The 26,560-nt window shown below is 46.0% G+C and overlaps 1 protein-coding gene across 2 annotated transcripts in view; it reads left to right on the top strand.

The window, feature by feature from the left end:
- Positions 1-26,560, top strand: part of LOC148505520 (rho GDP-dissociation inhibitor 2-like) — a 112,555-nt gene that overhangs the window by 58,113 nt on the left and 27,882 nt on the right. For both annotated transcript variants that reach the window (XM_088448149.1, XM_088448148.1), the window contains exon 2: positions 8,986-9,165. In XM_088448149.1, coding sequence (XP_088304275.1) covers positions 8,991-9,165 — 175 coding nt within the window. In that variant the 5' untranslated portion in view covers positions 8,986-8,990. The remainder of the gene's footprint in view (positions 1-8,985; positions 9,166-26,560) is intronic.

Genomic DNA, 26,560 nt, shown 5'->3' with positions numbered 1-26,560 from the left:
ACAGGAAAATATTAAAGAGAAGCACAACTGATTCAATATAAAAAGTACAAACAGACCGTACAAGAGGATGAATGAGACCGTGAAATAATAAGACTGCAAAGTGAGTGACCATTAAAATGGTGGTACTCGATTACTCTGCCCTGGGGTGGGCGGACAGAGATGCTCACGGACCTATACCGTGAGAGGGAGCACACTGGAGGCAAGGATTGTGCATGGAGAGAACAAGAGGTTGGAGGGCCCTGCTTGTTAAAGCTTAAAGAGAGATAAAGTGAAGTAGTTGCCTAAAGCAGCCAATCGGCTTCTAATTATCATTTATCTAGAGCAGTCTGTGAAATGACAGAAGCTCATTGGTTGCTTTGGTCAACTTCTCTCTCTTTCTCTCTCATATTATTAAAGGTCGAATTTAATAGATTTTAAAATTGATCAAAATCGATTTTGTTATTTCTGGGGCCTAAATCACACATTCACTAACAGACATTTTTTTAATTTGGTTTTTAACTATTCATAAACGTGTGATTTAGCCCCAGAAACACATCAGTGGTGTTTATTTTAAAAAAAAAAATTTATTTTAAATCTCTTTATTTAGAAAAATGGAAAGCAAAAATATATAATAAACAAAAGCATACATAATAAAATTAGTAGTTTAAAAAAAAAAACCATACAAAAATATATTGTGTGCATGCTACAAAAGAGAAACAATCCACTTTAGTTTTTTATGTTTTTAGAAACTTTGCTACTAAAAACAAAACAGTAGCACTATAAAGGGGGAGGGGGGGGGCATAAAAGAAGGGGGGAGAAAATGTAAAGGCAATCACTGGTACAGATTATAATATACATAATATTTTACAAGCAACTAGGAGGCAAAAACCAAACTCCTGTGGAAAATGCAATAACTATATCTATTTCATACCGGGGATCTATCTTTGAAAATAGTGGTACCAGGGACCCCAGATATCATGGAACTTATCCACCTTGTCACGAAGCAAGGTTGTGACCTATTCCATATACCAAATCTTATCTTAAGTAAATATATTCCCAAGATTTGATACATCTCACCTCTAGGAAATAGCTATAACTGGGAGGTGAACTAGGAAGACATTTGGAGGAAGAAAATCTTTATTATACATCAGAGCAGGACCTAGTCGAAATGGCTGTATCCAAAAGCATAGGGGGCTTTCAATTAATTGAAAGTGGAAATGGTTCCCCCACCCAACCTTTTATCTGTATATTCTATGATCTTAGTAGACAGTCACATCTAGGAGCCCACAGGATCTGTAAGGAGCCGGACGAAATGGTGTACAATATTTTACAGCCTCTGTAGTCACAATGACTTAAGATGCCTATCCTATAATGGGAGATAACTTTTTAAAATTATTGTGGGGCTCCCATTACAACCCCCCAGCATGGCTCTACATTACTGTACAGGCACATGGCTAATGGCAGCACAAGTTATGGGGGTGCTCAATCACCCAATCAGCTGACTGTCATGCCCCTGATTCATTACACCACTCCCACTCCATGTAACACTATGGCCCCTTCCAGTAGACCAGAGTTTCCCAAACTCTGCTATTACAGTCCAGGTTTTAAGGATAGCCATGCTAGAGTCCAGATGGTTACATCAAATTGACTGAGGTACTAATGAATTCACCTGTGTTTAAACATGGATATCCCTAAAAGCAGGATTGTAATAGTGGAGTTTGGGGACCTACAGTAGACCATACCTTTTTTGGCCACCGTACCTGATGATGATCAATGGGGGCGTGGGAATTCTCAGTTCAAGTTATGACCTGTTTATATCATTTGGAGAACAAAAATAAACCACAAGCAGCCTATGGCACAACATACTGTACATGGTATTGTACATTAATCCATATAATTAGGCTTGCCATATAATATCTTGAATTCTGGACAAATGTGAAGTACACAGGTTCTGTGGCTGATTGTAATGGTGGAGTTTGGGGACCTACAGTAGACCATACCTTTTTTGGCCACCCTACCTGATGTCCATTGGGGGCGTGAGAATTCTCAATTCAAGCAATGACTTGTTTATATAGTTTGTAGAACAAAAATAAACCACAAGCAGCCTATGGCACAACATACGTGGTATTGTACATTAATCCATATAATTAGGCTTGCCATATAATACCTTGAATTTTGGACACACGTGAAGTACGCAGGTTCTGCGGCTGATTAAAACCAGTTGAGATGGTGACTTAGTCAGTTAGTCACAGAATCTGTGTAATTCATATGTGTATAGGAAAGATTCCTGAACGGCAAACCCTGAATATATACAATGTGAAGTGCTACCTGTTGAGACTTATTGCAGGCACAGAAACAGGCAAATCACTGATTATATATAAATACATTATGCAATAAAATTTTGCAATCAATAGAGGTTTTTAGCATAATCATCGCCAAGGTTATGGGCCTACCCACCATATCCAGGTAACCTCTATAGGGTAGGTCCCTAACATACTAGGGTTCAAATCCAGAGCGCAGGACACCCCTAAATCAGGGCAGCCGAGCCACCCCAGTGCATCGCTATAATAAGAAAAGTGAAATGTGAAGTAAGAAATGTAAGAGCAGCTATGGCTGCATAGAAAGGTGAAAAGACAAATATAATAAAAACAAACAGTACAGTGTTAAAATTGTGCAAAAAAGAAAGAATGTGTTATAATGCGATGCCTTGAAGCAGACCAACCAAAGCAATCCAGGGGACCCACGCCCCATAAATCAACCCAAAGTTGCACTACAGTATATAACTTGTAGAAATTACCTAAAATTGTGCCCATTACCAGCGTGCATACACAATACCAGACTCCATGCTTTTAAACCAGTAAGGGAGGGGTGCTAGTCCAGGCTATACACTCCATTTAATGTGCTTTATTGCACACCTGAAGGAAAGGTGACGCCTTCAGTCTGGACTAGCACCGCTCCCTTATTGATTTAAAAGCACCAGAATTGGTCCTGGCGGCTTCTGTGCTTTGTTTTTGTGCCTAAGAATGCAGCTACCACTCCTGTTAATAAATGTGAACATGCCGTGATTGGTACCTGAATGTGTTGCTCATAATGGGCTCTATTTATTAACATTATTTTTACTAAAATAAAGTGAAAAAGGGTGTTTTCACACCCTTTTCACATTATTTTAGTTTCACCTGTATTTATTACAGGGCAATTGGAGTAGAATTAGTAAAATTCTACTCCAACCCCCAGTATCACTTATTTTTAGTAAAGCAGATCGCATTTCCCATAATTGTAATGGGAAATGTGATCTGTGTGCAAGTTACTAAAAATAAATTGTAAAAAAATACCGGGGGAAGCCCTGTGATAATAACGCCACCTGGAGGTGGCGTTATCCAGGGTCTCCCCCGGTTACCGGGCTCCCACTCTGCTCTAACGGGGAGAGCAGAGGCGGGAGCCGGTACCAGTAATCAGCTATGTGGTCTAAAGAGACCGCAAGCTGATTGCTGTAAAAAAAAGAAAAAAAAAATTAAACATTTTTTTTTCACTTACCTGAATCCAGGGACCGGTGATCGGGCCTCCGGTGATGGCTCCTCTCCGGTCAGCTGGTCTCCCACAGTGCACTGGGGCCCGGTCATCAGGTGATCGGGCCCCAGTGCAGTATGGGAGATCACCTGATCGGGAAGTCCGGAGAAGACCACCGGAGGCCAGGAGGATGCAGGTAAGTGTAATGAAGGGAGGGGGGGTCTGCGATCGCGAGGGCGGGGCTTAGCGCCGGGGGGCGGGGCTTAGCGTCGGGGGGGGTTAGTAGCGGTGGTCGGTCGGTCGGCGCATGCGCGTGCTCTTAGTCGCGGTATTTTTTCCGAAAATACCGCGACTAGAGTGCGGATGGGATCCACAGGGACAGAGCTTTATCGCAAGCTCTGTCCCTGCAAGGGATTTATAGTAAATCCCTGTGATATTACCTGAATTCGCAATGCGAATTCACTCGGTAATATCACACTACAATCCGCATTCAATATGCGGATTGTAGTAAATAGAGCCCAATGTATCTGAAAGTACAGTACAATAAGCCCCAATTATGTTACGTTACATATTACACTTCTAACGAGCAATAAGAAGTGCTCTCAGGCCATGACCCTATATAGTGTGGTGCTCAGGCTACACTAGGCCGATCCTTCTTGGAGAGTCTGAGGCAGATGGGTGAATACAACAAAACTAATCACCAGTTGAGATTGATAGATGTGCAAGGTTCTTGTAGATCTTCGCTAACCTCATTTACAGATGACTAAAACAGGAGGGAATGGTTGTATTATTATTATTCAAAGAAAAACTAATGTCCATGACCAGTGCGTTGTATGTCAATTTACTAGTTTTTCAATTCAGACAACTTCTATTTCGCCAAGGTATACTATATTCCTTATTTGGGATTTTCCTTTAGTAACATTCTGGCAGCTGTATTAATAAAATGGGCTTTAGTATAATGTCTGCATATCTTTAGAATCTTGAAAGAAGACGACTTTATTCTGCTAAATAACCAATGTATAACATTATCATAATATTGTGCTGTTGCTAAGCAACCGCCTACTTGTCATTTGTCATGTGTCAGCTAGCGCACACTTCTGCTTTAAGTGGTCGAGCAATTTCTGTTATCTTCTAATTAGTTTTCCGCTACTCTCAGACTCCGTTCAGATCACTTTAAGTTTACAAAAAAAAAATCCTACCGTCAATAGATGTAATCTACAATTATCAAAGAAATCCCAGTGCACAGTAATGATGTATTCATCAGAGTGTGATCATTGTGGTTTATTGCTCATGCCGGAGTCATGAAACGTTCTTAATTTATGGGGGAGAATATGCTCTATATTTTGGGTTAACATAATAATGCACATCACATCTGATGAGAACAAATGTTGATGGATCAGGACGTGGGACCACACGGCATGAGATGGTCTTCTAGTTTCATTGTCCAGCTAGCCATGATACCGAAAGATTTAGGGCTGGTCCGCTGGTCCTTTTTGGTGACACCTAACTTCATTATATATATATATATATTTTCTTTTCCAAGAGTCCGGCACTCCGGATACTCATAAGCTCTGTGCTCTAGTGCCCTTCCTGAATAATGTGTATCATATAAGCAATGGACGGCACTTAGAGACTTGTGGTAAGAAAGAATTTCACAGAGACTGTCTGTGAAACATATCGACGTTTCGGAGGTCTGACCTCTTTAATCAAGACCTATACATGTAATGAATATTTGTTTGTGTTTTCTGCCGTCTCCTACTGCCGTTTTTTTTGGAGGATGTATTGAAGTATTCGGGCACAGGAGCAAGTTGTGGATTAACTATTGGAGTGCCGGCAGATTTGTGGAGAATGAAAATATATAATGATAGGAGCACTGGAGAAGTTAGGAGTTAGGGATGGTGTGTATACGAGTCCCAGATTCCTGTAATATATATTTTAACCCTCAGGAAAAGTCTGTTTTACAAACAGATCTGAGTGTCGGCTTTTGGTAAAAGCCGGAGAATGGGTCCTGGGGGTGTGGATGTGAGAGAGAAGGGAGGGCTCCATCCACAGGGCTGTTTCAGGTGTTAGGCCTTTCAGCCTGAGAGCAGGCTAATTAGGGATTTCACCTGGAAGTGGCTCAATATAGCTGCGTAAGAGTTTAGATGCAGTGTCTCACACACCCTGGGGAGAACAGACACACAAGTTTGTTCAGAGACACTGTGACCTTTTGAAAGTGCTGTTTGTGGTGAGGTAGTAGGCCTTGCCACTTGTAGAGAGGAAATTACCTGTCAAGTCAGTGCCCAGCCGGGCTAGGAGTTATTTTGTGTTTGGTTTATTTGTCTATTGGTATTGCACAATAAAACCTGGTGCCGACCAGCTTGCACGAAAACCCACGACTGGAGTGCTGTTTCCCAGCTGCTGTGTGTAAGGAGGTGTCCACCTACCCCAGGAGAGGGACCCCTACCCCGATCATATCAAAATAAATATATATAGTTTTCACTACCTGACCTGTTAGCTGTACACTGTTGCAGGGAAGCTGCCCTCCATTGGATATCTCCAGCTGAGGACAATAAGAAACATCAGGCTGGATAGGTCATTCATCATTTTGGCCTGAAAGTAAAAAATATATATTGTGTTACGAGAAGCCAATTACCTTAATCTAAGTGCTGTTTAAAGGACATACTATTTGCCATCCTGATTGAGGATTCAAGTTTAGGCTGGAAGTTCCTACATTTTTAATTAAACACCCCTGAAGAAGTAATTGTTGACGAAACGCGTTGGTGGACTTATTTCTGTGACCAAAAAGTGGGCTCAATGAGCTGTCAATGAGCTCGCTTCATTAAGGAGTGACAGCGAGTTAGTAATAATATCTAACCCACAATGGCCACGATATATGTGTGATGTAAGGTTTTTATTCTTTTTTACATTTATTTGTTTTAAATAAAACCAAATGTTAATAAAACAGACAGAAACGTATTGATTGTCATTGGGTGTACTCTGGTTGAGTGTATCATTGTAGAAACTGAAAGTGGATCGTTTCTTCAGCTTCATCCCTATTAAAAGGACATTAAAACCTAAAATATCAAGGGAAAATTTCAAACCTGCATAATTGGAGTTTGGCGCTCCCCAAGATCACCATTGCATAAAACCCTTGTGGTCCATACTGGCAAGAGACCGCACTTGGGGAAGCAGTCGCTACTAAATTAAATTTTTAACTAATCGTACTGTATGTTTTCTTATATTTGCATTTTAAGATAAATTGGTTGATGTAGCGTAATATAGGTATTTTATTGTGTGTGTGTGTATGTATATATATATATATAATAACCATACAGAGTGTCCGCACTTGCAGCACCAGAATCAACTTGGGGGTGCTCAATTAAGGACAAAACAGCCCATGAAATATAAAAAAATGAGAAGAATTGGCACTCACCAGGTAGCTGACAAGAAAATTGGTTTTTAATTACCCATCTTGAGGGAGAAAGTGCATAGAGCCATAAAGTGCAATAGTCATAGTCTACGTTTCGGTCCTATGTAGGACCTTCTTCAGGACATCACAGCAGACATGTTTCAGCTTGAAAACCTGTCTTTGGTTTTCAAGCTGAAACATGTCTGCTGTGATGTCCTGAAGAAGGTCCTACATAGGGACGAAACGTAGACTATGACTATTGCACTTTATGGCTCTATGCACTTTCTCCCTCAAGATGGGTAATTAAAAACCAATTTTCTTGTCAGCTACCTGGTGAGTGCCAATTCTTCTCATTTTTTATATATATATATATATATATATATATATATATATATATATATATATACATCCAAAACTGACCCGGCACTCACCAGTCCTCTCAGCCATGAAATAGCTCAGGTGCCTTCCAAAGGGATGTAATTTCCCCTAATGCATATGCAGACGTATAATGAATAAAGGTGGCACTCAGAGACTTCAATATGCGGTGAAACAAGCACCCACAGCGGGGATAGCTTTAATGTGACTTCATATCGACGTTTCGGGGATCGCGTCCCCTTTCTCAAGACAATATATATATTTTCACTCTAGCTCCGGCGGCAGGCAGGGCACCGGAGCTAGAGAGGGCACTTCCGCGCGCGCACCCAAAAACTGAGCGTGACCATTGAAAAGGGGGCATGTCTATAAGACGCGTCACCTTTTCGTCACTCTTGGGGGCGTGCCCGGCACTTACGGACACGCCGGGCAGCCCCCAAGCGCTGCTGACAGGTAGAATAGATGCCGGGCGCATGCGCCCTGCGTCTATTCACCGGCGGTGACCGGGTCACCGCACATTTCCCCACACGTGGGACACTGCGACCCGCGGGTGAAGACTGCATCCGGAGGCTGTCTTAGTGGTGTGCTGCGCAGTGAGGGCAGGGCACAGCGCCCCGCTAAAACAGCCTAGCGGGAACGCTATATATATAATAATTATAATAATATATGATGCAGTTCATTTACCGGCATCCGGAATGCCCGACGCTGTAAGCCCGACGCTGTACTAAAGATAGGAGTCTAAATGCCAACGCCTATCTTTAGTCAGATTCCCAAATCCCGACGCCCGGCAAGGGTAAGCAGGGACTGTTAGCCGCAGGGGGGAGGGTTAGTTTTAGGCACCCCCCTGGGGAGGGTTAGGGGAAGATGGGGGTTAGGGTTAGGCACCCCCTGGGGGGGTTAGGTTTAGGGTGCGGGAACAACAATACAGTCAAACAATTTCAATACTAAATTCATAAAAGGACAGTGCTAATCAAATCCCCTATTCTTTGAAGTAATTAAGTAGATCTTTTCGCTGCACCAACGTGGCACAATAAAGGCTGCGTGGAGGAAGCAGTTATCACAAGTTATATCAAGATGACAATACGTGTTGGTCAGGAGACTCTTAATAACAGTTCCGGGCTGGCTCAAGGGCAGGGCAGTATTTGCCCTAAACCAAATTCTCATTACTTCTTTTTTTTTTATTTTTTATTTTCTCTTAAAGGTTAACTTAAGCATAATGGCTAAATGGTCCAGTGATCTGACCAGTGATGTTGTTCTAACATTTTGTTACATTTCGGTAAAGCTCCGATTAAAGGATGGCTCTAACCAAATCAGTTTTTTTTTTTTTTTTCAGATTATTGTAACCATAAATACAGAATAATAATTTTGTGCTCTTTCCGGCCGGCAGCGGTTGGTCAGGGTAAACACTGTGGCATTGGCATATTGAAAAGGCGCTGCCAAATGCGGCAGAGTCTGCTGTAGGTCAAGGATAGAAGCGGAATACTAGTCCTAGTGCCGCCAGCAGGCATGAGGGCCACCTGACCGCAGCAGATGCCGGGGTCCCGCCAGATCAGGTGGATTACCAAAATACTCGAACGTTCTGTTTTGCATTTAGGTTTAACCTACCAAATTACTCCCAAAAATTAATGAACAAGGTTTGAAGTGGCTTTTTAGTGCATGTTAATTAATTAAAAGAAAAGCCGTATATAGAAATCCTGGCATATTTCTTTTTTTTTAACTATTTCCTGTAATTCCAGACATCATGGCTGACAAAGATGGAATTAAACCCATTGAAGATGATGCGGAAGATGAGGTTGACCTGAATTACAAGGCACCCGAGAAGAAGTCTTTACAGGAGATCCAGGAACTGGACAAAGATGACGAAAGCCTGATCAAATACAAGCAGACCCTGCTGGGTAGCTTGCCGACTAGCGTGGGTAAGTCTCACCATCACCTCTCGCGTGGGCTTCTAACTACGTTTTCATGAAACCACAATAAACCAGCTATTTTGGGGAAACGCAGGCGTCACACTATGGCTTTGAAGTAGTTTATGTGGCAATGTTTACACCCAGATATTACACAGCCTGTTACACAGATAACAGCACTGCATTTAAATGGGGTTATTCCTTAAAAATGGAGGTGCTCTTTAAAAATAAACTTGATGTCATGAATAGAATAATACTTAATATCCTTCTTAATTAAGGACTGATTCCACCTGGGAATGGAGAGGGCTTTAAAAGATCTATGTACTAAGCCTTGAAGGGAGATAAAGTACCAACCAATCGGCTCCTGCCACTTTACAGGCTGTGGGGTCTATTTACTAAGCCTTGGATGGCGATAAAGTACCAGCCAATCGGCTCCTAACTGCCATGTCATGGGCTGTGTTTGAAAAGTGACAGGAGCTGGTTGGCTGGTACTTTATCTCTGTCCACTTGAACTCCATCCAAGCCTTAGTAAATAGACTCCTGTGTTTGAAAAAAATTAGTTAGGAGCTGATTGGTTAGTACTTTATCTCCGTCCACTTTATCTCTCTACAAGGCGTATTACATAGAGCCCCTAGTTTTGTTTTGTAGCTTGCACTTGTCCTTGTTTCCATTGCAGTATTTGGAGAGTATTTCTCTAATTCTAAAGACCCCAACCACAATTAGTGGCATTATCTGTAATTAACCCCAAACAGTATTTGTGCATTGTTATAATTCAATGTATTGTAAAATATTTTGTTATACACAATGAGCGATATTCTCTGAAATGACAGTAACCTATTTTTAATGTCCATTATTTTAGTTCCATCTTTCTCTGAAGTGTCAAATTTGTCCTCATTTACCATTGTATGTGCTGTAAAATATGAGTGAACCAGTACTATGTTTTAAAGGAAGACCATGTTTTTAGTACAGGGTTAGGGGTGGCAGTTCAGCTTCTGTGGAACTACAGTTCCCAGCATGCCCTAACTGCAAAACAGTTGTAGGGAATGCTGGGAGGCGTAGTTCCAAAGCAGATGGGCTGCCACAGTAGCACTTTAGACAATATCCAGTATATATTTACATATATAAATAATTTAGATTTTTTTTTATTTTTTTTCCCCCAATTTATTCGGCCACCTTGCAATTAATTTAGACATAGCGAGAAATTATCGCATGTTCTCAGTGTCTGGAGAAGGAGCATTGATCGGTCTGTGAGCCTCTATTTCAGGACTTTCCCCTCCGTGTATATTCCTTTTTTATTTGTGGTCTTGGACGTTTGTGATCACACCATGTAATCCTTTGTGCAATGAGCTGATGATAAGCGTCAGTGTATCTGAAACAAAATCCAAACAAGCACCCTTCTCACTTCTGCCACCGCCGTGTGATGCGATTGGCCATCTGTGCTAGGTGCTGGCAGGTGAATAGTAACAAGGGTTCGGAGCGTATTCGTAGGTGGTGGCGGGCTGAACAGATGTGCCTTTTAGAGATGATTAATCGCGGTAGCTAAGCTCTAGGTACTTATCTGCAGATCCTTCCTTACCAGGAAGTCTGGAGAGAGTCTAATAGAAACCGGAGAGTGTGGGGGAGAATGAAGAGTTTAAACGGATTCAAGAGCGAAGTTCATTGTGAAACACGTTTCAGAGTTTGTTCTTATGCTGAGAGGCGCACACAGGAGCGTTAGGTGATGGCAGCGGCCGTCTATATCTGAAGGACCTGTGTAGTACTTGATTTAGAGCTGGGGAACTAACCTATGAAGTATCTCTTCCTGCATCTTTACTGGATTATTCAATGTGAACGAAGCTTTATTACTTGGCTATTTTTTTCAGCAATGCTGTAGTTCGGCCTCAGTACTGCAGCCCCATTTACCAGCATATAATGCAGCATTATTTCACAGATGTTTTACCCTATTTTACAGATAAGACACACATACACCGTGGCTTCGGTCGTGCCAAATAGACCCTCTCAGCGTGCCATTTACTAACATACGCCCAGTTACTGACATATGCTTTCTGTAAGCTATACAAACCAGTGTTTTTGTCCCCAAAGACTTTCAGCAGGTATCCAGTCACACGGTTGACATTTACCATGTCGACACTAGAAAGTCGCCATGATTCCACATGTCGACAGGCTCCAGGTCAACATCCTCAGACAATGTCAACATATGAAGTGAAATGACGATGGTTAGGCTTAGGTGCCGCCGGGAGGTTTAGGGTTAGTTGCGGGATGATGGGTGGGGGGTGGGTGTTGGGGGGGGAGGGTAGAGGGGTAGGGATAGCCTACTTACAGATCTTCATCTGTCGCCGTCGGGATTTCAACTGCCGAGCTTCCGTCCGGCAGTATTACATGCCCATTCCCCCTAGAGAATAGGAATATATTATGAGTATAGCATTTAACATCCTGAAAAATAGAAATTTTATTGTGTATTTGGGTAATACTGTAAGCGGGGACACTATGGGGGTCACTCACCTGAGCAGTGCCAGTGGGTATATTTCACCTCTCCTGGGGCACTGGGATTTCAGATCATCTTTTATTCCGGTCTAGCTTACAATACATCTGGGGATGTGTACTCTGCACGTACACCCACCTGGAGGGGATTTACACTTGGGCACATTGTATCCAGTGGCAGTGTGCAACTCCCCCTGTCCACGAGCTTCTAGGGAGAAGAGGCACAGACCCTTGATGTAGTCTGGAAGTCTAGGTTAGGATAATCTGATCTATACCTAGATCTACCATCTACAATACTTCCAGGAGGTCCATTCCAAGGCCAGGCAGTCCCTCTTGCCAAGAATGGCGTGACTGCAACAACAATGTATGATGACACAATAAATTGATGGCTAGGGGGTGGCCAGCCAAGTCCTTGGGCATCAGTCTCCTTTCCACATCTACTGAATCCCTCCAGGCTCCGGATTGAGACTGTGACGATTCCCGAGTTCATTCAAACTCGGCAAGTACCCACGTGAAGACCTCCACCTGATTCTTTCTCCTAGCTGGGTTTACTTTGCGGTCACTACAGCCACCCCTTCATCCAAGGGCTGATGGAGCAGCCCCCCAATGAATCACAGTGATGTGGGGCCATCAATACTCCGGTACCCTGCGATGGGATGGGACAGCTTGCAGCCCCTGGAGAGCTCCAGATCCCATTGGATCATTTTGGATTTAAGGTATACAATTTTTTTTTTTTAAATGGTACAATTCATACTTAAGGATATCTTTTATTAAATTCATTTTTCCAAATACATAATTTTTTTTTTATTTTTTAAATACATTAAAGTATGGAGAAAAATAATAATAATGACTTTACTGAGAGCATCAAACACTCACAGAAGGTAAAAATATTCATGCATATGGAAAATCCAGCCTGTTCTGACTTGCGCCTCTATCTCACCACTCTTTGCTGGTAACCCCTGGAAGTGGAAGCGGTCCAAGCCTGGTTTTCAATGCCGGTGATGTCACTTCCGCATACGTATTTGCAATCCTCTCAAACGCGTTTCGTCACTGGACTCCTCAGCTGTACACTATGGAAGCAGCCAGTATTTGTCAGACACCTGATTTGCTCAGGATGTTGCTAGTTACCAGTGAGTTAATGTGTTTGAGCTATTCTGAATATTGGTGCAGACCACAATACAGCTGGCTTGTCATTAGTCATTCCCAAATGGAAAAATAATAAATGAAAGTTAACAGTAGTCGTAGCCTGATCGCTGAACATAGAGGATGCGCGTTAGTCTTCCTCTGTCTCTCGGAGGTGGCTTTCGACCTCCTATACAGCATCTTGATGGATAATTAATTTGAACAAATCCTGTTATCCCTTCACAGTACAAAATGTCTTGAAGTCTTTTAAGTCCTAAAAGCTAACCTGGCCACCTGTCTCTCAGATTATTTGAGTGTTCTTTTTATTTTATTTTTTTTCCCCTTAGCTAATCCGTTTTTCTCCTCTCTTCCATATACCCGTCCTCTCTGTACTCCTGCTGTACTCTTCCCAGGTGTCCTCCTTTTACTTAACCGATATTCATGACAGAATTTAATATTTCCCACACCAAATGGTGTGTTTTTATCTGGTCCGAACTGCTTAGAAACTCAATGTTGTTTCACTCGTCACTGCATTTCTCCTACCAGCTACCTACAGTACGCCTCACAATTTGTCAATGGGCAGAACAGTCCTACAAAACGCAAATGGACTTGTTGTGAATATGCCAGATCAAAGCTGACCTTGTGTTTATACTCCCAACACCAGGAACCAAAGTATTTCTTTTTATCACTATACTCCAGCCTGATTGGCATCCGATACGGCAAAGCACAGAGGCGGCTATACTTGTGCCTGAAAGAAGACCATTGAGTTGACAAACTGAAGCCAATTTTATCCTCCCGTTTGGAGCTCTCCCAATGCCCTAGTTAAATTGTTCTGTAACTGACATCTTAGCCCAAAAAGTTTGTTTGAATATACACCACATCTCAGTAAGGTAGGTAAGAGAGGTTGTTCCCTGAATATATGGTGGACATGCGAACCCTTTTGGGAAGAGTGTGTTTCACTTAATCTCTTAACTTTTCAACTCTCAAATCGCGCTGGACCCTTGGCCACCTCTACTTCAGAGGAAGCTAATGGGTACATGTCCATATCAGTGTTTATGTCCTAAATATAGGAGCTGCCTGTCTTCTCCATCTTAAGTTTCACCGTAATGTATGGTGAGTACAGTGAATGGAAGTGATCCAGATTATCTTCGGTGAACTAACTGTATAAGTTCCAGGATATATAATAGAACTCGTGGGACCTGATGGCCGTCAGATCTCCCAACGTCCTGATTATTTTTGCTTCTATTGAATTCTTCTTTCCAACGGTGTATTCTTCTTTCCTTAATTTCCTCGGCAGCCTCTGCAGCAAGTGTACGGGTGGCGGCTGACCGCCCGTACACACAGCACAATGTGCCGATATATCTGCAGATATTTCGTCCATTGGCTGTGCTGCACAGCCGACGCGTGTCTGTGAACATCGTTCAATCACATTGTCTACACGATATATAGGCCGTTCAGTTGAAACTGTAGTTTCTGCATAATTTTATGAAAAACCGCGAACCAATAAATACATTTAAAAAAATAAATACTTTATTTTTTTTCTCCAACCCTTGAACAAAAATGCTCAAGGACTTCTCCACTTGTAGCTGTGCACTCTTCTGTCCTTTTATTTTATTTTGTCTGAGCTGGATGGTGGCTGCTGCGGTCATGCTGCTGGTCCTTCTGGCTCCTCGTCGTCTTGATGTGTGGGAGGCGAAGCTGGAAAGTAGGAGCCGGGGGCAGGAGTAGGAGCTGGGTAGCCGGGGGCAGGAGTAGGAACTGGGTAGCTGTGGAGCCGGGGGTCGAAGTATGGCAGTGCAGGCATGGCCAGGAGAAGGGGCTTGGTGCCGGGTATTAGATGTGGGCAGAACCACTTACAGGAGTGGTGGAGGGGAGCTGCGGACAGGAAGAGTAGGCAGGGACAGAAGGGGCTGGGTGCCACCGGGCACTAAAGGTGGAGAGGAGCCGCAGACCGGAGAAGGAGGCAGCTGGGTACCGGTTAATAGAGTTGGAGGGAAGACTGGGATTAGAGGCAGAGAACCGGGGACTGCTTGAGCCAGGCCCAGGCATGTCGCGGTACTCTGTCTTCATTTGCAGCAGGCATCTGGCTGGCAATTCAGTAACTGAGGCTGACTCTGAATGGCGACAGCCGCGCTGTCCTCAGAAAGCAGGCAGGGGAGGAGAGCGGCATAGAGAGGGGGCGGAGTCTCGCGTCTGCACTGTACTTCTGTATTTAATGGACGGACATTGCCTCTGGCCATAAACAACGCTGCGCAGACCATGCAGATAACAGCGGCCTGCTTAAGGTGCTAAAATTGGCACCGGCCTGGGAGGCATCTGTCACCCTGTCCTGGCTTCTGCTCTTTCATGTGAGCCAGGTCTCCACCTCCAAACAGCAGGAGAGGCGGCAGTAGACGACATTTCGGGCAGCTTTTGAAGGGGGTAGACGGCAATAGAGATGGCTAGTGAGTGAGTGTCTCAACACAATGACTCGAATCATTCAGATGTTCGAATGATTCGAGTCACTCGGCGATTGGTGTGTCGAGACACCCACCTCCCCTCGCCCCTCTGTCAGTGGGAGCTCCGCCCCCTACACTGCTGATCCGACCTGATCAAACTTCTGCACTGGCTCAGTGCAGAAGTATGAGCAGGTCGGATCAGAAGTGTAGGGGGCGGAGCTGTCAGTGACTCACTTGGAGTCGCGCTGCTCCTGCCAGGGCTTGGGGGGGAGTGCACTGACTCAGGAGAGTCAGTGCAGAAGCGAGATCTCCAGTGCTGGACTGCGGGGGGCGGAGCTGTCAGCGACTCACTCAGTCGCTGGCACCTCTGCTTACTACAGCTCTAAAGAGCCGTGTCCCAAGACGCTCAGCATCTCAGCTGACTCAGAAGCCAGAGATTGGCTGCAGCCGGGTGCCACCCATTCTAGAAAAGTGAGTCCCTAGTGCTCAATATCTGGTAAAATTCACTGGAGTGCTGTGTACACACTGTGCAATAATCAGACCGACCAGCTGAGAATTGGCCGACGAGACCGATTATTGCATCGTGTGTACCTATCTTTCATCGGCGTTGGCGGGTTTATCTAGCCCTATGTAACAAATAAAATATCACAAAAGTCCTGAGACTTCTGTTAATTTGGTAGACCAATTGAAAAAAAAAATAAAAGCCGTTTTTTTTTTCCTTTCCCTTAATGCATTGTCAGTCACGTCACGCCAACTGCAAATGTTTTATTTGATACATTTAGCTGGTCTAAAAGTCAGATAAATGTCAATATATCCGTAAGTGTTGCTTTAGCATTTAGACCTAAAAGCTGTAGACTGGATGGAAAAGGCATTTTCTGGAGGCCCAAACTATCCCAGTTACTTAAATACCACTAATCTGATATCTATTGTGAGCTGTGAGTGATGGAGCCAAGCCCATGTCTAATAAATTAAATTCTGATCCTACTGTCGCTTACAGAAAACCATTAAGAAATGTTTTCCCCTAATCAAATTACCCAGTAATGTTGCCTGCAAGTAATGGCCTTAAAGAGTTTGTATGTCTGTGTTATGTGATCTGCGCTCTGTCCATCCCGTAAGATGCCGATGATAAATATCATATTTTTACTAATTTACAAAGTTTTCGAGGCTGTCCTGAGGCCCCCATACATCTGCGATGGATTGGGGCAATTCCCCGTTTTGCAGATAATTGGGGTTAAAAAATCGGCAATATATGGTGTACACTAGGGGTGTGCACCGGCCACTTTTCGTGTTTTGTGTTTTGGATCTGGATCTTTCTTCGTGTTTTGGATCTGGATTGGTTTTGCCAAAACCACCCTTCCGTGTTTTGGGTTCTGGGTTTTGTGTTTTGGATCTGGATTTTTTCTTAAAAAATAAAAAAAAAACGCTAAAATCACATAAAATGGGCCTTTTTTTGTTCCTACGCTATTAATAACCCCAATAACATTAATTTCCACTCATTTCCACTCTATTCTGAACACCTCACACCTCACAATATTGTTTTTAGGCCAAAAGGTTGCACCGAGGTAGCTGGATGACTATGCTAAGCGACACAAGTGGGCGGCACAAACACGTGGCCCATCTAGGAGTGGCAGACAGGAAGCCAATCAGCGTTATGGTGCCCATTTGCATGTAGCACGAACCCGGGAGATCCGTGCTACATGCATCTGTGTGATTGGCACAGAGCAATGACAGGTCCGTGAGACTCGTCTGTGCTGCTGTGGTAAAAAAAAAAAAAAACCTGTGTAAAAAAAGAAAAAAATGGCGTGCACCCCCCCCCCCCCCCCAAAAAAGAGCAACCAGCCCCGGGCATTAGTAACCCAGTGCTGTGTGTGCTTAAATACAGGGGACAAACGACGTAGGGGTCCCCTGTACTTAAGCTAGTCAGAACCAGCGCTGGTTGCCAAAATACGGGGGACAAACGACGTAGGAGTCCCCCGTATTCTGCGCGACCAGCTCTGGGCTCTGATCCGGTCCTGGTTCTGGAAATACAGGGGACAAAAAATTAGTAGGGTTCCCCTGTATGTTCCAGAACCAGCACTGGACTTTTTCTAGCGGGGGGCTGATGCCACAGCCAGGGGAGCCCTTTCACCGGGCCCCCCAGCCGCAGCATCAGCCCTGACCGCTAGTCAGCCCAGGCCGGGGATCCATGGAGAGCTGGGGACCCCCCCAATAAAGGGGTCACCCTCTCCAGCGCACCCCAAGCCCAGGCTGATAGCCCGGGGCTATCCCCGCCACTCCTGGTGGCGGTGGGTGGCGGGTTGATTGTGTGGTGTGGTGTAAATAAAGAATATCAAACATTGTCTTTACAAGTAGAACTGCAAGTCCCAGCAAGCCTGCCCCGCATGCTGGTACTTGGAGAACCCCAAGTACCAGCATGCAGGGCATTAAGAGCCCACTAGTACCTGTAGTTCACCTGTAAAAAAAATGTTTAAAAAAACACAGGACACACACACTGTGACAGTATAAGTTTATTAAACATACATACACACACACACGTACACATACTCACCTATGTAACCTGTAGCATCGGTCCACTTGTCCGGTAAAGTATCCATAGGGGACCTGTGAAAAAAAACATGTGTGTGTATGTTTGATATTCTTTATTTACACCACACCACACAATCAACCCGCCACCAGGGGTGGCGGGGATAGCCCCGGGCTATCAGCCTGGGGTGCCCTGGAGAGGGTGACCCCTTTATTGGGGGGGTCCCCAGCTCTCCAGGGATCCCCCGGCCTGGGCTGACTAGTGGTCAGGGCTGATGCTGCGGCTGGGGGGCCCGGTGAAAGGGCTCCCCTGGCTGTGGCATCAGCCCCCCGCTAGAAAAAGTCCAGTGCTGGTTCTGGAACATACAGGGGAACCCTACTCATTTTTTTCCCCTGTATTTCCAGAACCAGGACCGGATCAGAGCCCAGAGCTGGTTGCGCAGAATACGGGGGACCCCTACGTCGTTTGTCCCCCGTATTTTGACAACCGGCTCTGGTTCTGACTAGCCCGGTGCTGGTTGTGCTTAAGTACAGGGGACCCCTACGTCGTTTGTCCCCCTGTATTTAAGCACACCCAGCACTGGGTCACTAATGCCCGGGGCTGGTTGCTCTTTTTTTTGGGGGTGGGGGGGCACGCCATTTTTTTCTTTTTTTACACAGGTTTTTGTGTGTTTTTTTTAACCACAGCAGCACAGACGGGTCTCACGGACCCGTCAGTGCTCTGTGTCAATGACACAGATGCAAGTAGCACGGATCTCCTGGTCCGTGCGTGCATCTGTGTCATTGAAATACACAGCAGCACAGACGGGTCTCACTGACCCATCTGTGCTCTGTGTCACTGTCAATCACACAGATGCATGTAGCACGGATCTCACGAGTCTGTGCTACATGCAAATGAGCACCATAATGCTGATTGGCTGAGAGCCATGACAGACGGCTCTGTCAGCCAATCAGCACTTTGCCCATTAAAGGCAAAGGCATTTTTTTTAAAATGGCCGCTCGAGGCAAAACCTCGAGATCCGACAGCAGATCTCGAGGTTTTGCCTCGGGAGAGGGATCCGGGGCAGACAGGGAGATTCGAGCTTGGGCTCGGATCGCCCCGGATCCCCGAAGTTCGGGTGGGTTCGGTTCTCAGGGAACCGAACCCGCTCATCCCTAGTGTACACCAATCGCCGATTCAGCAAAAAAACTGCTGGGGGGGGGGGGGGGGAGAATTACGACGACAGAGCATTGAAATCAGATAAGATGCTTGTGTAACCAACAAGACTGTTAATTGCAAAGTTAAATGTACCTGTGACACATTTATTACCTCAGTCCAGCATGGGAGGATCTGTAACATCCATTTGCTGTTTTATAAGGTTGTGCTTCTCTATCTTCCATCAAAGTGAGACTTTGTAATCCGGACATTCAAAAGGAGCAGAGCTGGCCCTCACCAATTTGATGCCCTAGGCAAGGTTTTGGCTGGTGCCCTCTAACACTGCCGCTAGTTCCGCCTCTTACCCATCACAGCATCCAACGCCCAGCAGCACAGATCACAGCAGCAGCCAGCAACACCCATCACTCCTCACCCATAGCAATCCTCATCCACAGAGCACTAAATAGAAGTTTCTTCTTCAGGGTCCATAGGCTCCACAGGGAGACCTTTGGGTATAGGTTGGGAACCAAATCCGGGCACCACGCTGTTAAAGCTTTCAGCTCCCAGGATGCATTGGGTCCACTCTCCCTATATCCCTGCCCCCGAGCCAGAGGCACCTCAGTTAGAATTGGTGCCCGGCCGGAGTCGGGTCACTGTTCTCACATAGGGGCTGCTTAACAGCCCCTAAAGTTATTTTCTCTTTCATCCACTAGGAGACACTGGAGGTGCTTATGCTGGGGTATAGAGGCGTGGATAACTGGAGCCGGCACTTTAAATAATTTAGAAGTGTGAAGCTCCTCCCCCTCTATGCCCCATCAGCCCTCAGTTTAGAAAATGTGCCCTAGGAGCTGGTCACATTATGCTGTGCTCCAGCAAGACACTTATTTATGTCTTTATTTTTATTTTATACATCTTTTACATTCCTATAGGTACCCTTCGCCACCTATCTGAAAGGTGGGGTCCGGGTATCTGGCGGATGAGTGCGCAGGGCTCATTACAAGAGAGCTCCTGACAGCTCCTTATCGCCACAGCTAAGTCTTCACACATGAAGAGAAGACTCTGCTGAAGGCCTCCGGGGACACGCATTGAGTAAAAGCCTGCGCATCCCCCGGCGCTGACACAGCATGCTGCGCTGTGTTAGGTGTGCATAGCGCAGTTAGACAGCGCTACAAATATCCCGCTGTCGGCGCTGCCCTGCGCTGTGTTAGGGAATACACAGCGCTACACGCGGTTGCTTGCTTCCCCCCTTTCCCAGTTGATACACGCGGGTAGCGCGGAGGGAGGGGGATGGGCCACATAGCAGCCGTAATGGAGCCCTTAGGGCATGAAGAAGGGGTGGGGCCTAATTAGCGCGGTCTCTATATGCGGCAAGCGCCTGTAAAAAACAGCGTGGCTGCCGTTTGTTAACTGTTAAATGCCTGCATCTCTCCCTTATACAGGAAGAGTGCAGCAGAACTGAAGGCTGGATTCTTTTGCTCCCCATTCCTGGCTACAGCAGCTACAAGTTAAGCACAGAAGGCTCTGGTACAGAGGCTGTGCATAATACACTGGGGGTGCAGGGAATCTGATCTGTGGGAAGGGAGTGGGGTGTATCTCCTCCTCTGTATCCCAAACCAGCTTTCTGTTTTTTTCTTTACTTCTGTGTATACTCTGTCCCTCTGTGTTGGTGACTGTGTGTATCCATGTCAAACAGAACAAAGGCTTCTCAAAAGATGTTTGTCTGTTACTATCCAAGCCTCATGTTGCTAGGTCCACGTTATGTGATGCTTGTATAGCAATTGATCCACCTGTGGCTAATACTGCCTCACCTGCGCCTCCATGGGCCGCTGACATGGTAGGAGTAATGACAGATTTAACGTCTGAGTTAGCTGAGGCACGGAAGTCTCAGCCTCCCTGGGTTGCTGGGCTAACCAAGTCTCTTGACACCCTGGTACAGGTTATGGGTACAGCTGTGTCCGCACCCTCCACTTCCTTACACGGACCGACACAAAAGCGTCCTTTATCGACTGTTCTCCAGTCAGAAGAGTCTGACGAGGAATTCCTCGCTACGGAAGAGGAAGGGGAATTGGAGGAAGCATTACAGGACGATACCCCTCTAGAGTTAGAGACCACCTCTCCCGGGGTGGAATCTCTAATTTTGGCGGTCAGAAAAATCCTTAACTTACCTGAGGATATTATTCCTGCATCCCAGGAGTGTGAATTATTTCATGAACAACCAAAGAGTTCGGCAGTTTTTCCGTTCTCACTGCATCTTCAACAACTGCTCTCAATGGCCTGGAAGCAACTAGATAAACGGTTCCAAATTCTGCGCCAGTTTCCTTCTAGCTACCCTTTTCCATCATCCAAGATGGAGAAGTGGGAAACACCCCTCCAGTAGATGCGTCCGTCTCCCGTCTTTCTAAAAAAAAACAGCACTCCCAGTACCGGGAGCTACAGTACTAAAAGATCCTTCGGATAGTAAATTGGAGACAACGCTAAGATCTATTTTATACCGCAGCGGGTGCTCAACTTAGGCCCATCCTTGTTACTGCTTGGGTTAACAAGGCGGTGGTTTGCTGGGCTGACCAGTTGATTACAGGTTTGGACTCGGGTACTTCTAGAGCAGAGTTACGCTTACTAGCAGAACACATCCGCGAGTCTGCAGTTTTCCTGGGAGAAGCGTCAAAAGATATCAGTCAGATTAGTGCTCGCATATCTGCATCTGCTATTTCGGACCGCAGAGCCCTCTGGTTGCGCGCCTGGCATGCGGACGCAGAATCCAAGCGTGCGGTGGAAGGTTTACCATTCAATGGCGACATGCTGTTTGGCCCGGAATTAGACAAATGGATATCCCAGGCCACGGGGGTTAAGTCTTCCTTCCTCCCGTCAACTGTACCGGCTCCCAGAAGATCGTACACTGGACCTTCCTTTCGTGCGACACATTCCTTTCGTGGTAGAGCCAGAGGTGCTCACTCCCAAGCAAGAGGCGGCAGAGGTAGAGGTCGCCCACACTCGGTTGCACGTAGACAGGAGCCTAAGCCAGCTGAGAAACGGGTGGCATGATGGTCTTCCGTCCCACCTGGGACCACCTACAGTGGGAGCCCGCCTGCAAAGATTTCAACAAGTTTGGAACCAGACATCTCCAGAGCCGTGGATCCGCAGACTAATTTCCCTGGGGTACTGAATAGACTTCGAGGTCCCCCCTCCACCTCGGTTCTTCACTACAAGTCTGCCAATACCTGCAGACAAGGCCAGGGTTCTACAGGAGGCTATCCAGTCTCTAGTAGTATCATCTGTGCTAGTCACGGTTCCAGAATATCAACGAGGTATGGGGTTTTACTCAAACCTGTTTGTAGTACCCAAACCGGATGGATCGGTTAGGCCCATCTTGAACCTCAATTCATTGAACCTGTATCTGAAGATGTATCGGTTCAAAATGGAGTCTCTGCAGTCCGTTATTGCAAGCTTGGAACCAGGAGAGTTCCTATTATCCATGGATATCAAGGATGCTTATCACCACGTTCCCATTTGGGAACCACACCAAGCCTTTCTGCGTTTCACCATATGGAAGAATCATTTATCAGTTTCGGGCATTGCCGTTCGGGTTATCTTCGGCTCCCCGCATCTTCACCAAACTTATGTCAGTCATGATTGCTCTCCTTCGGTCATCGGGAGTGAACATAATCCCTTATTTGGACGATCTGTTACTCAAGGCGCAGTCGGTATCTCTTCTTACAAGTCATGTCTTACTGACATATCAGACTCTAATCCAACATGGTTGGATAGTAAACTTCAAGAAATCAAATCTCAATCCATCCCAGAAGCTATGGTTTCTGGGCATGATCTTAGATACGGCATCACAGAGGATCTTTCTTCCAGTAGACAAAGCCTGGGATATCCGGTTGTTAGTTCAGCTAGTCCTCAGACCAAAGAGGGTGTCCCTCCTTCTTTGTCTGCATCTCCTGGGGAAGATGGTAGCGGCCTTCGAGGCAATACAGTTCGGGTGGTTCCACTCCAGGGTGTTTCAGCTGGACCTACTAACACAGGGGTCAGGGTCTCAGCTGCTCCTACATCGACAGATCCGTCTGAGCCCAGCTACCAGAGTGTCCCTTCTCTGGTCGACACAATCCAACAATCTTTTAGCGGGCTGGAGATTCGGAGTGTGGGACTGGATCATCGTAACAACGGATGCCAGCCTTAGAGTATGGGGAGCAGTAGTCCTCGATTATCATTTTCAGGGTCGATGGTCCCCTCTAGAACAAAACTGGACCATAAATGTGTTGGAACTCAGAGCGATCTACAATGCTCTGATAGAAGCAACAGAGTTTCTAAGAACTCGTCCGGTAAGAGTTCAGTCCGACAACGCGACGACCATCGCGTACATCAACCGCCAAGGAGGGACTCGGAGTCGCATGGCCATGCGAGAAGTAACTCAGATTCTCATGTGGGCCGAGAGCCAGTCAGTAATCCTGTCGGCGGTATTCATCCCGGGTGTGGACAACTGGGAAGCAGATTACCTAAGCCGACAGGATATCCACCCCGGGGAATGGAAGCTTCATCCAGACGTGTTCAACACGCTGATACGTCGATGGGGATGTCTTCAGGTGGACCTCATGGCGTCACGATTGAATCGTCAGCTCCCGGTATACGTGTCAAGAACTCGAGATCCGCAGGCAGTAGCAGTAGACGCTCTGACAGTTCCGTGGAACTACGACTTGGTTTACCTCTTTCTTACGATTCCAATTCTTCCTCGACTGCTAAAAAGGATAAAACACGAGTCGGCCTCTGTCTTTCTCATGGCTCCGAACTGGCCTCAGAGGAGTTGGTTCGCGGACCTTCGGTCCCTATTGTCAGACGATCCGTGGCCCCTTCCTCTGCGCCCGGATCTGCTACAGCAGGGTCCTTTAGTACACCCCAACCTAGCGCAACTGCGTTTAACAGGGTGGCTCTTGAAACCGATATCCTAAGACGCAGAGGAATCCCAGACTGTCATTCCCACCATGCTACGCGCCAGGAAACCAGTTTCGGCTGCGCATTATCACCGCATCTGGCGTTCTTATATCTCGTGGTGTTCCAGTCGGGATCTTCCATCTAGGAATTTTCGGTTGTCCCGGTTTCTGCTTTTTCTTCAGATGGGTCTTGATTCTGGCCTTCGTCTGGGAACTTTAAAGGTGCAGGTTTCTGCCCTTTCAATTTTCTTTCAACGGAAATTGGCCTTCATTCCTGAGGTGCAGACGTTTCTTCAGGGTGTCTTGCGTGTGCAGCCTCCTTTTGTACCTCCGATTGCTCCCTGGGACTTGAACTTAGTGCTTTTGTTTCTTCAGTCGTCCATGTTTGAACCTTTGGAAGAGGTTGATATTAAGTACTTGTCTTGGAAGACGGTCCTCCTCTTGGCTCTAGCTTCGGCTTGTAGAGTTTCAGAATTGGGTGCTCTGTCCTATAAGCCACCTTACCTTGTGTTTCATGCTGATAGGGCGGAACTCCGGACGGTAGCCGCCTTCCTTCCCAAGGTAGTGTCGGCTTTTCATATTAATCAGCCTATTGTGGTACCGTCTTTGGTGGAGGGCTCTGGTGGTTCTTCTACCTTGGATGTGGTTAGAGCTCTCCGCATCTATGTTGACAGGACTGCTTCCCTCCGTAAGTCTGAGTCACTTTTTGTTCTCTATGATGCGGTTCGGAGGGGCTGGCCAGCGTCTAAGCAGACTTTGGCACTTTGGATCCGACTGACTATTCATCTGGCTTATGTTGGTGCCGACCGCCGGCCTCCTTCGTCCATTTCGGCTCATTCCATACGTTCTGTGGGTGCGTCCTGGGTGGCCGGTAGGGGAGCCTCCACGTCACAATTGTGCCGTGCGGCCACTTGGTCTTCTGTACACATGTTTGTCAAGTTTTACAAATTTGATACGTTCGCGGTTTCGGCATCCCGTTTTGGCCGTCTTGTTCGGCAGGTCCCGCAGAGCGCTCCTGCCTGTGGGGAAAACTTTTTGGAACGTCCCCAGCGTAAGCACCTCCAATGTCCTCTAGTGGACGAAAGAGAAAATGGGATTTTGTTACCTACCAGTAAATCCTTTTCTCTGATTCCACAGTGGACACTGGACGCCCACCTCTGCGCTCTTAGCCTGCCTGTTCGGTTTGTTCCATATGTTGTATGTTTTGATTGTGTGTTCTCTCCCTTTTTACTCCGCTTGTTCTCCATCTCCTCTCGGTCTTCATTTTGTAAACTGAGGGCTGATGGGGCATAGAGGGGGAGGAGCTTCACACTTCTAAATTATTTGAAGTGCCGGCTCCAGTTATCCACGCCTCTATACTCCAGCGTAAGCACCTCCAGTGTCCCCTGTGGAATCAGAGAAAAGGATTTACCGGTAGGTACCAAAATCCCATTTTATTTTTATGATTTAATGATCGTTTCACTATCTCCAAGAGCGCGCAGCAACAGACTGTCCATTGGACGTCTGTGCTGCCGCTCTAGCACCCCGCCGGTCCCGCAATGCCAATACCAATCTGGGGATCTCGGCGGGACCCTGGGGTCTGTGCTAGCAGGGCCCTGCGGACTGTCCTGACTGCAGCCGGATTTACTGGGACAAGGTAAGGTGGGTCACCACTTGCGTGTGAGCAGTTACTGCCTCTGGTCTCAAGGGACAGACCGGAGGCGCTGAGGTGGACACAGGCCGCCCATACTCTGCGCTTCCACTAGACCACCAGGGACAATATCGGCGCGGGAAACCAGCGTCCTGGTTGTTAATAGTCAGCCAGGGGAGACAGCCTTCCCTGTTGTAGCGGCTGCTCCCCTCAGCTCACCGGGCCTTTCCAGTCTAAGGTCTGGCTTTGCTGAGCTGCTTCCTCCTTGGGCCACGCTCCCTCTGAGGTGTCTGGCAGCCATTTTTTCTCTATGGTGCATCGCAGATCTCCTAAGACGACATTTGGTCTAGTCCCCCTGCGTACCTCGCCTTTGGGTCAGTGTACACAGCGCTATATCCTTCCCAGACACTGAGTCTGGGCAGTTGATTGTAGTGCCATTTGCAACATATTGTATGTAATGTTTATATCTATTTATTATATATTTCTGCTAGCGCTGACTGTGCTTTTTCTCTCAACTTTCAATTTATATCTATCCATTTTCATTTACAATCTGCCCTAATACAAGTGTACTTGGGGTGGTTCTAAGACCTCACATACAGTCAGGTGCATAAATATTGGGACATTGACAGAATTTTCATATTTTGGCCTCTATTCACCACCACAATGGCTTTGAAATGAAACAAAAAGTAGGAGGCACATATAGAAACCGTTGTAATTCCTACACCGTTCACCTGATATGGATGTAATTACCCTCAAATTAAATCTGAAAGTCTGCAGTTAAAGCACATCTTGTTTGTTTCATTTCAAAGCCATTGTGGTGGTGAATAGAGGCCAAAATATGAAAATTCTGTCAATGTCCCAATATTTATGCACCTGACTGTATATATACTTATCAATAGTTGTGAGGTTGGTCACATACTGTTGCTTGCTGCACGTTGCCATATTTTAGGTGGAATTGTGTGTGTTGCATACGCTGATAGTGGGTCCCTGCTGCTAGTCCTAGGGTCAGTCAGGACCAATATGGCACTGCTTGATATTTCCACAATAATTGTTAGTCAGATATGTCTGACCAGGAAATGGAGCACTATACTGCACCCATTTTGCTATCCTGCAAGTCATGTGCTGCATGTGTGAATAAGGAGGATTTGAC

The sequence above is a fragment of the Taudactylus pleione genome, unplaced genomic scaffold, assembly GCF_031769625.1.
Source record: "Taudactylus pleione unplaced genomic scaffold, aTauple2 ptg000451l, whole genome shotgun sequence".
In the NCBI taxonomy this organism is placed as follows: Eukaryota; Metazoa; Chordata; class Amphibia; order Anura; family Myobatrachidae; genus Taudactylus; species Taudactylus pleione.
This window is presented reverse-complemented; position numbering and strand designations above follow the sequence as displayed.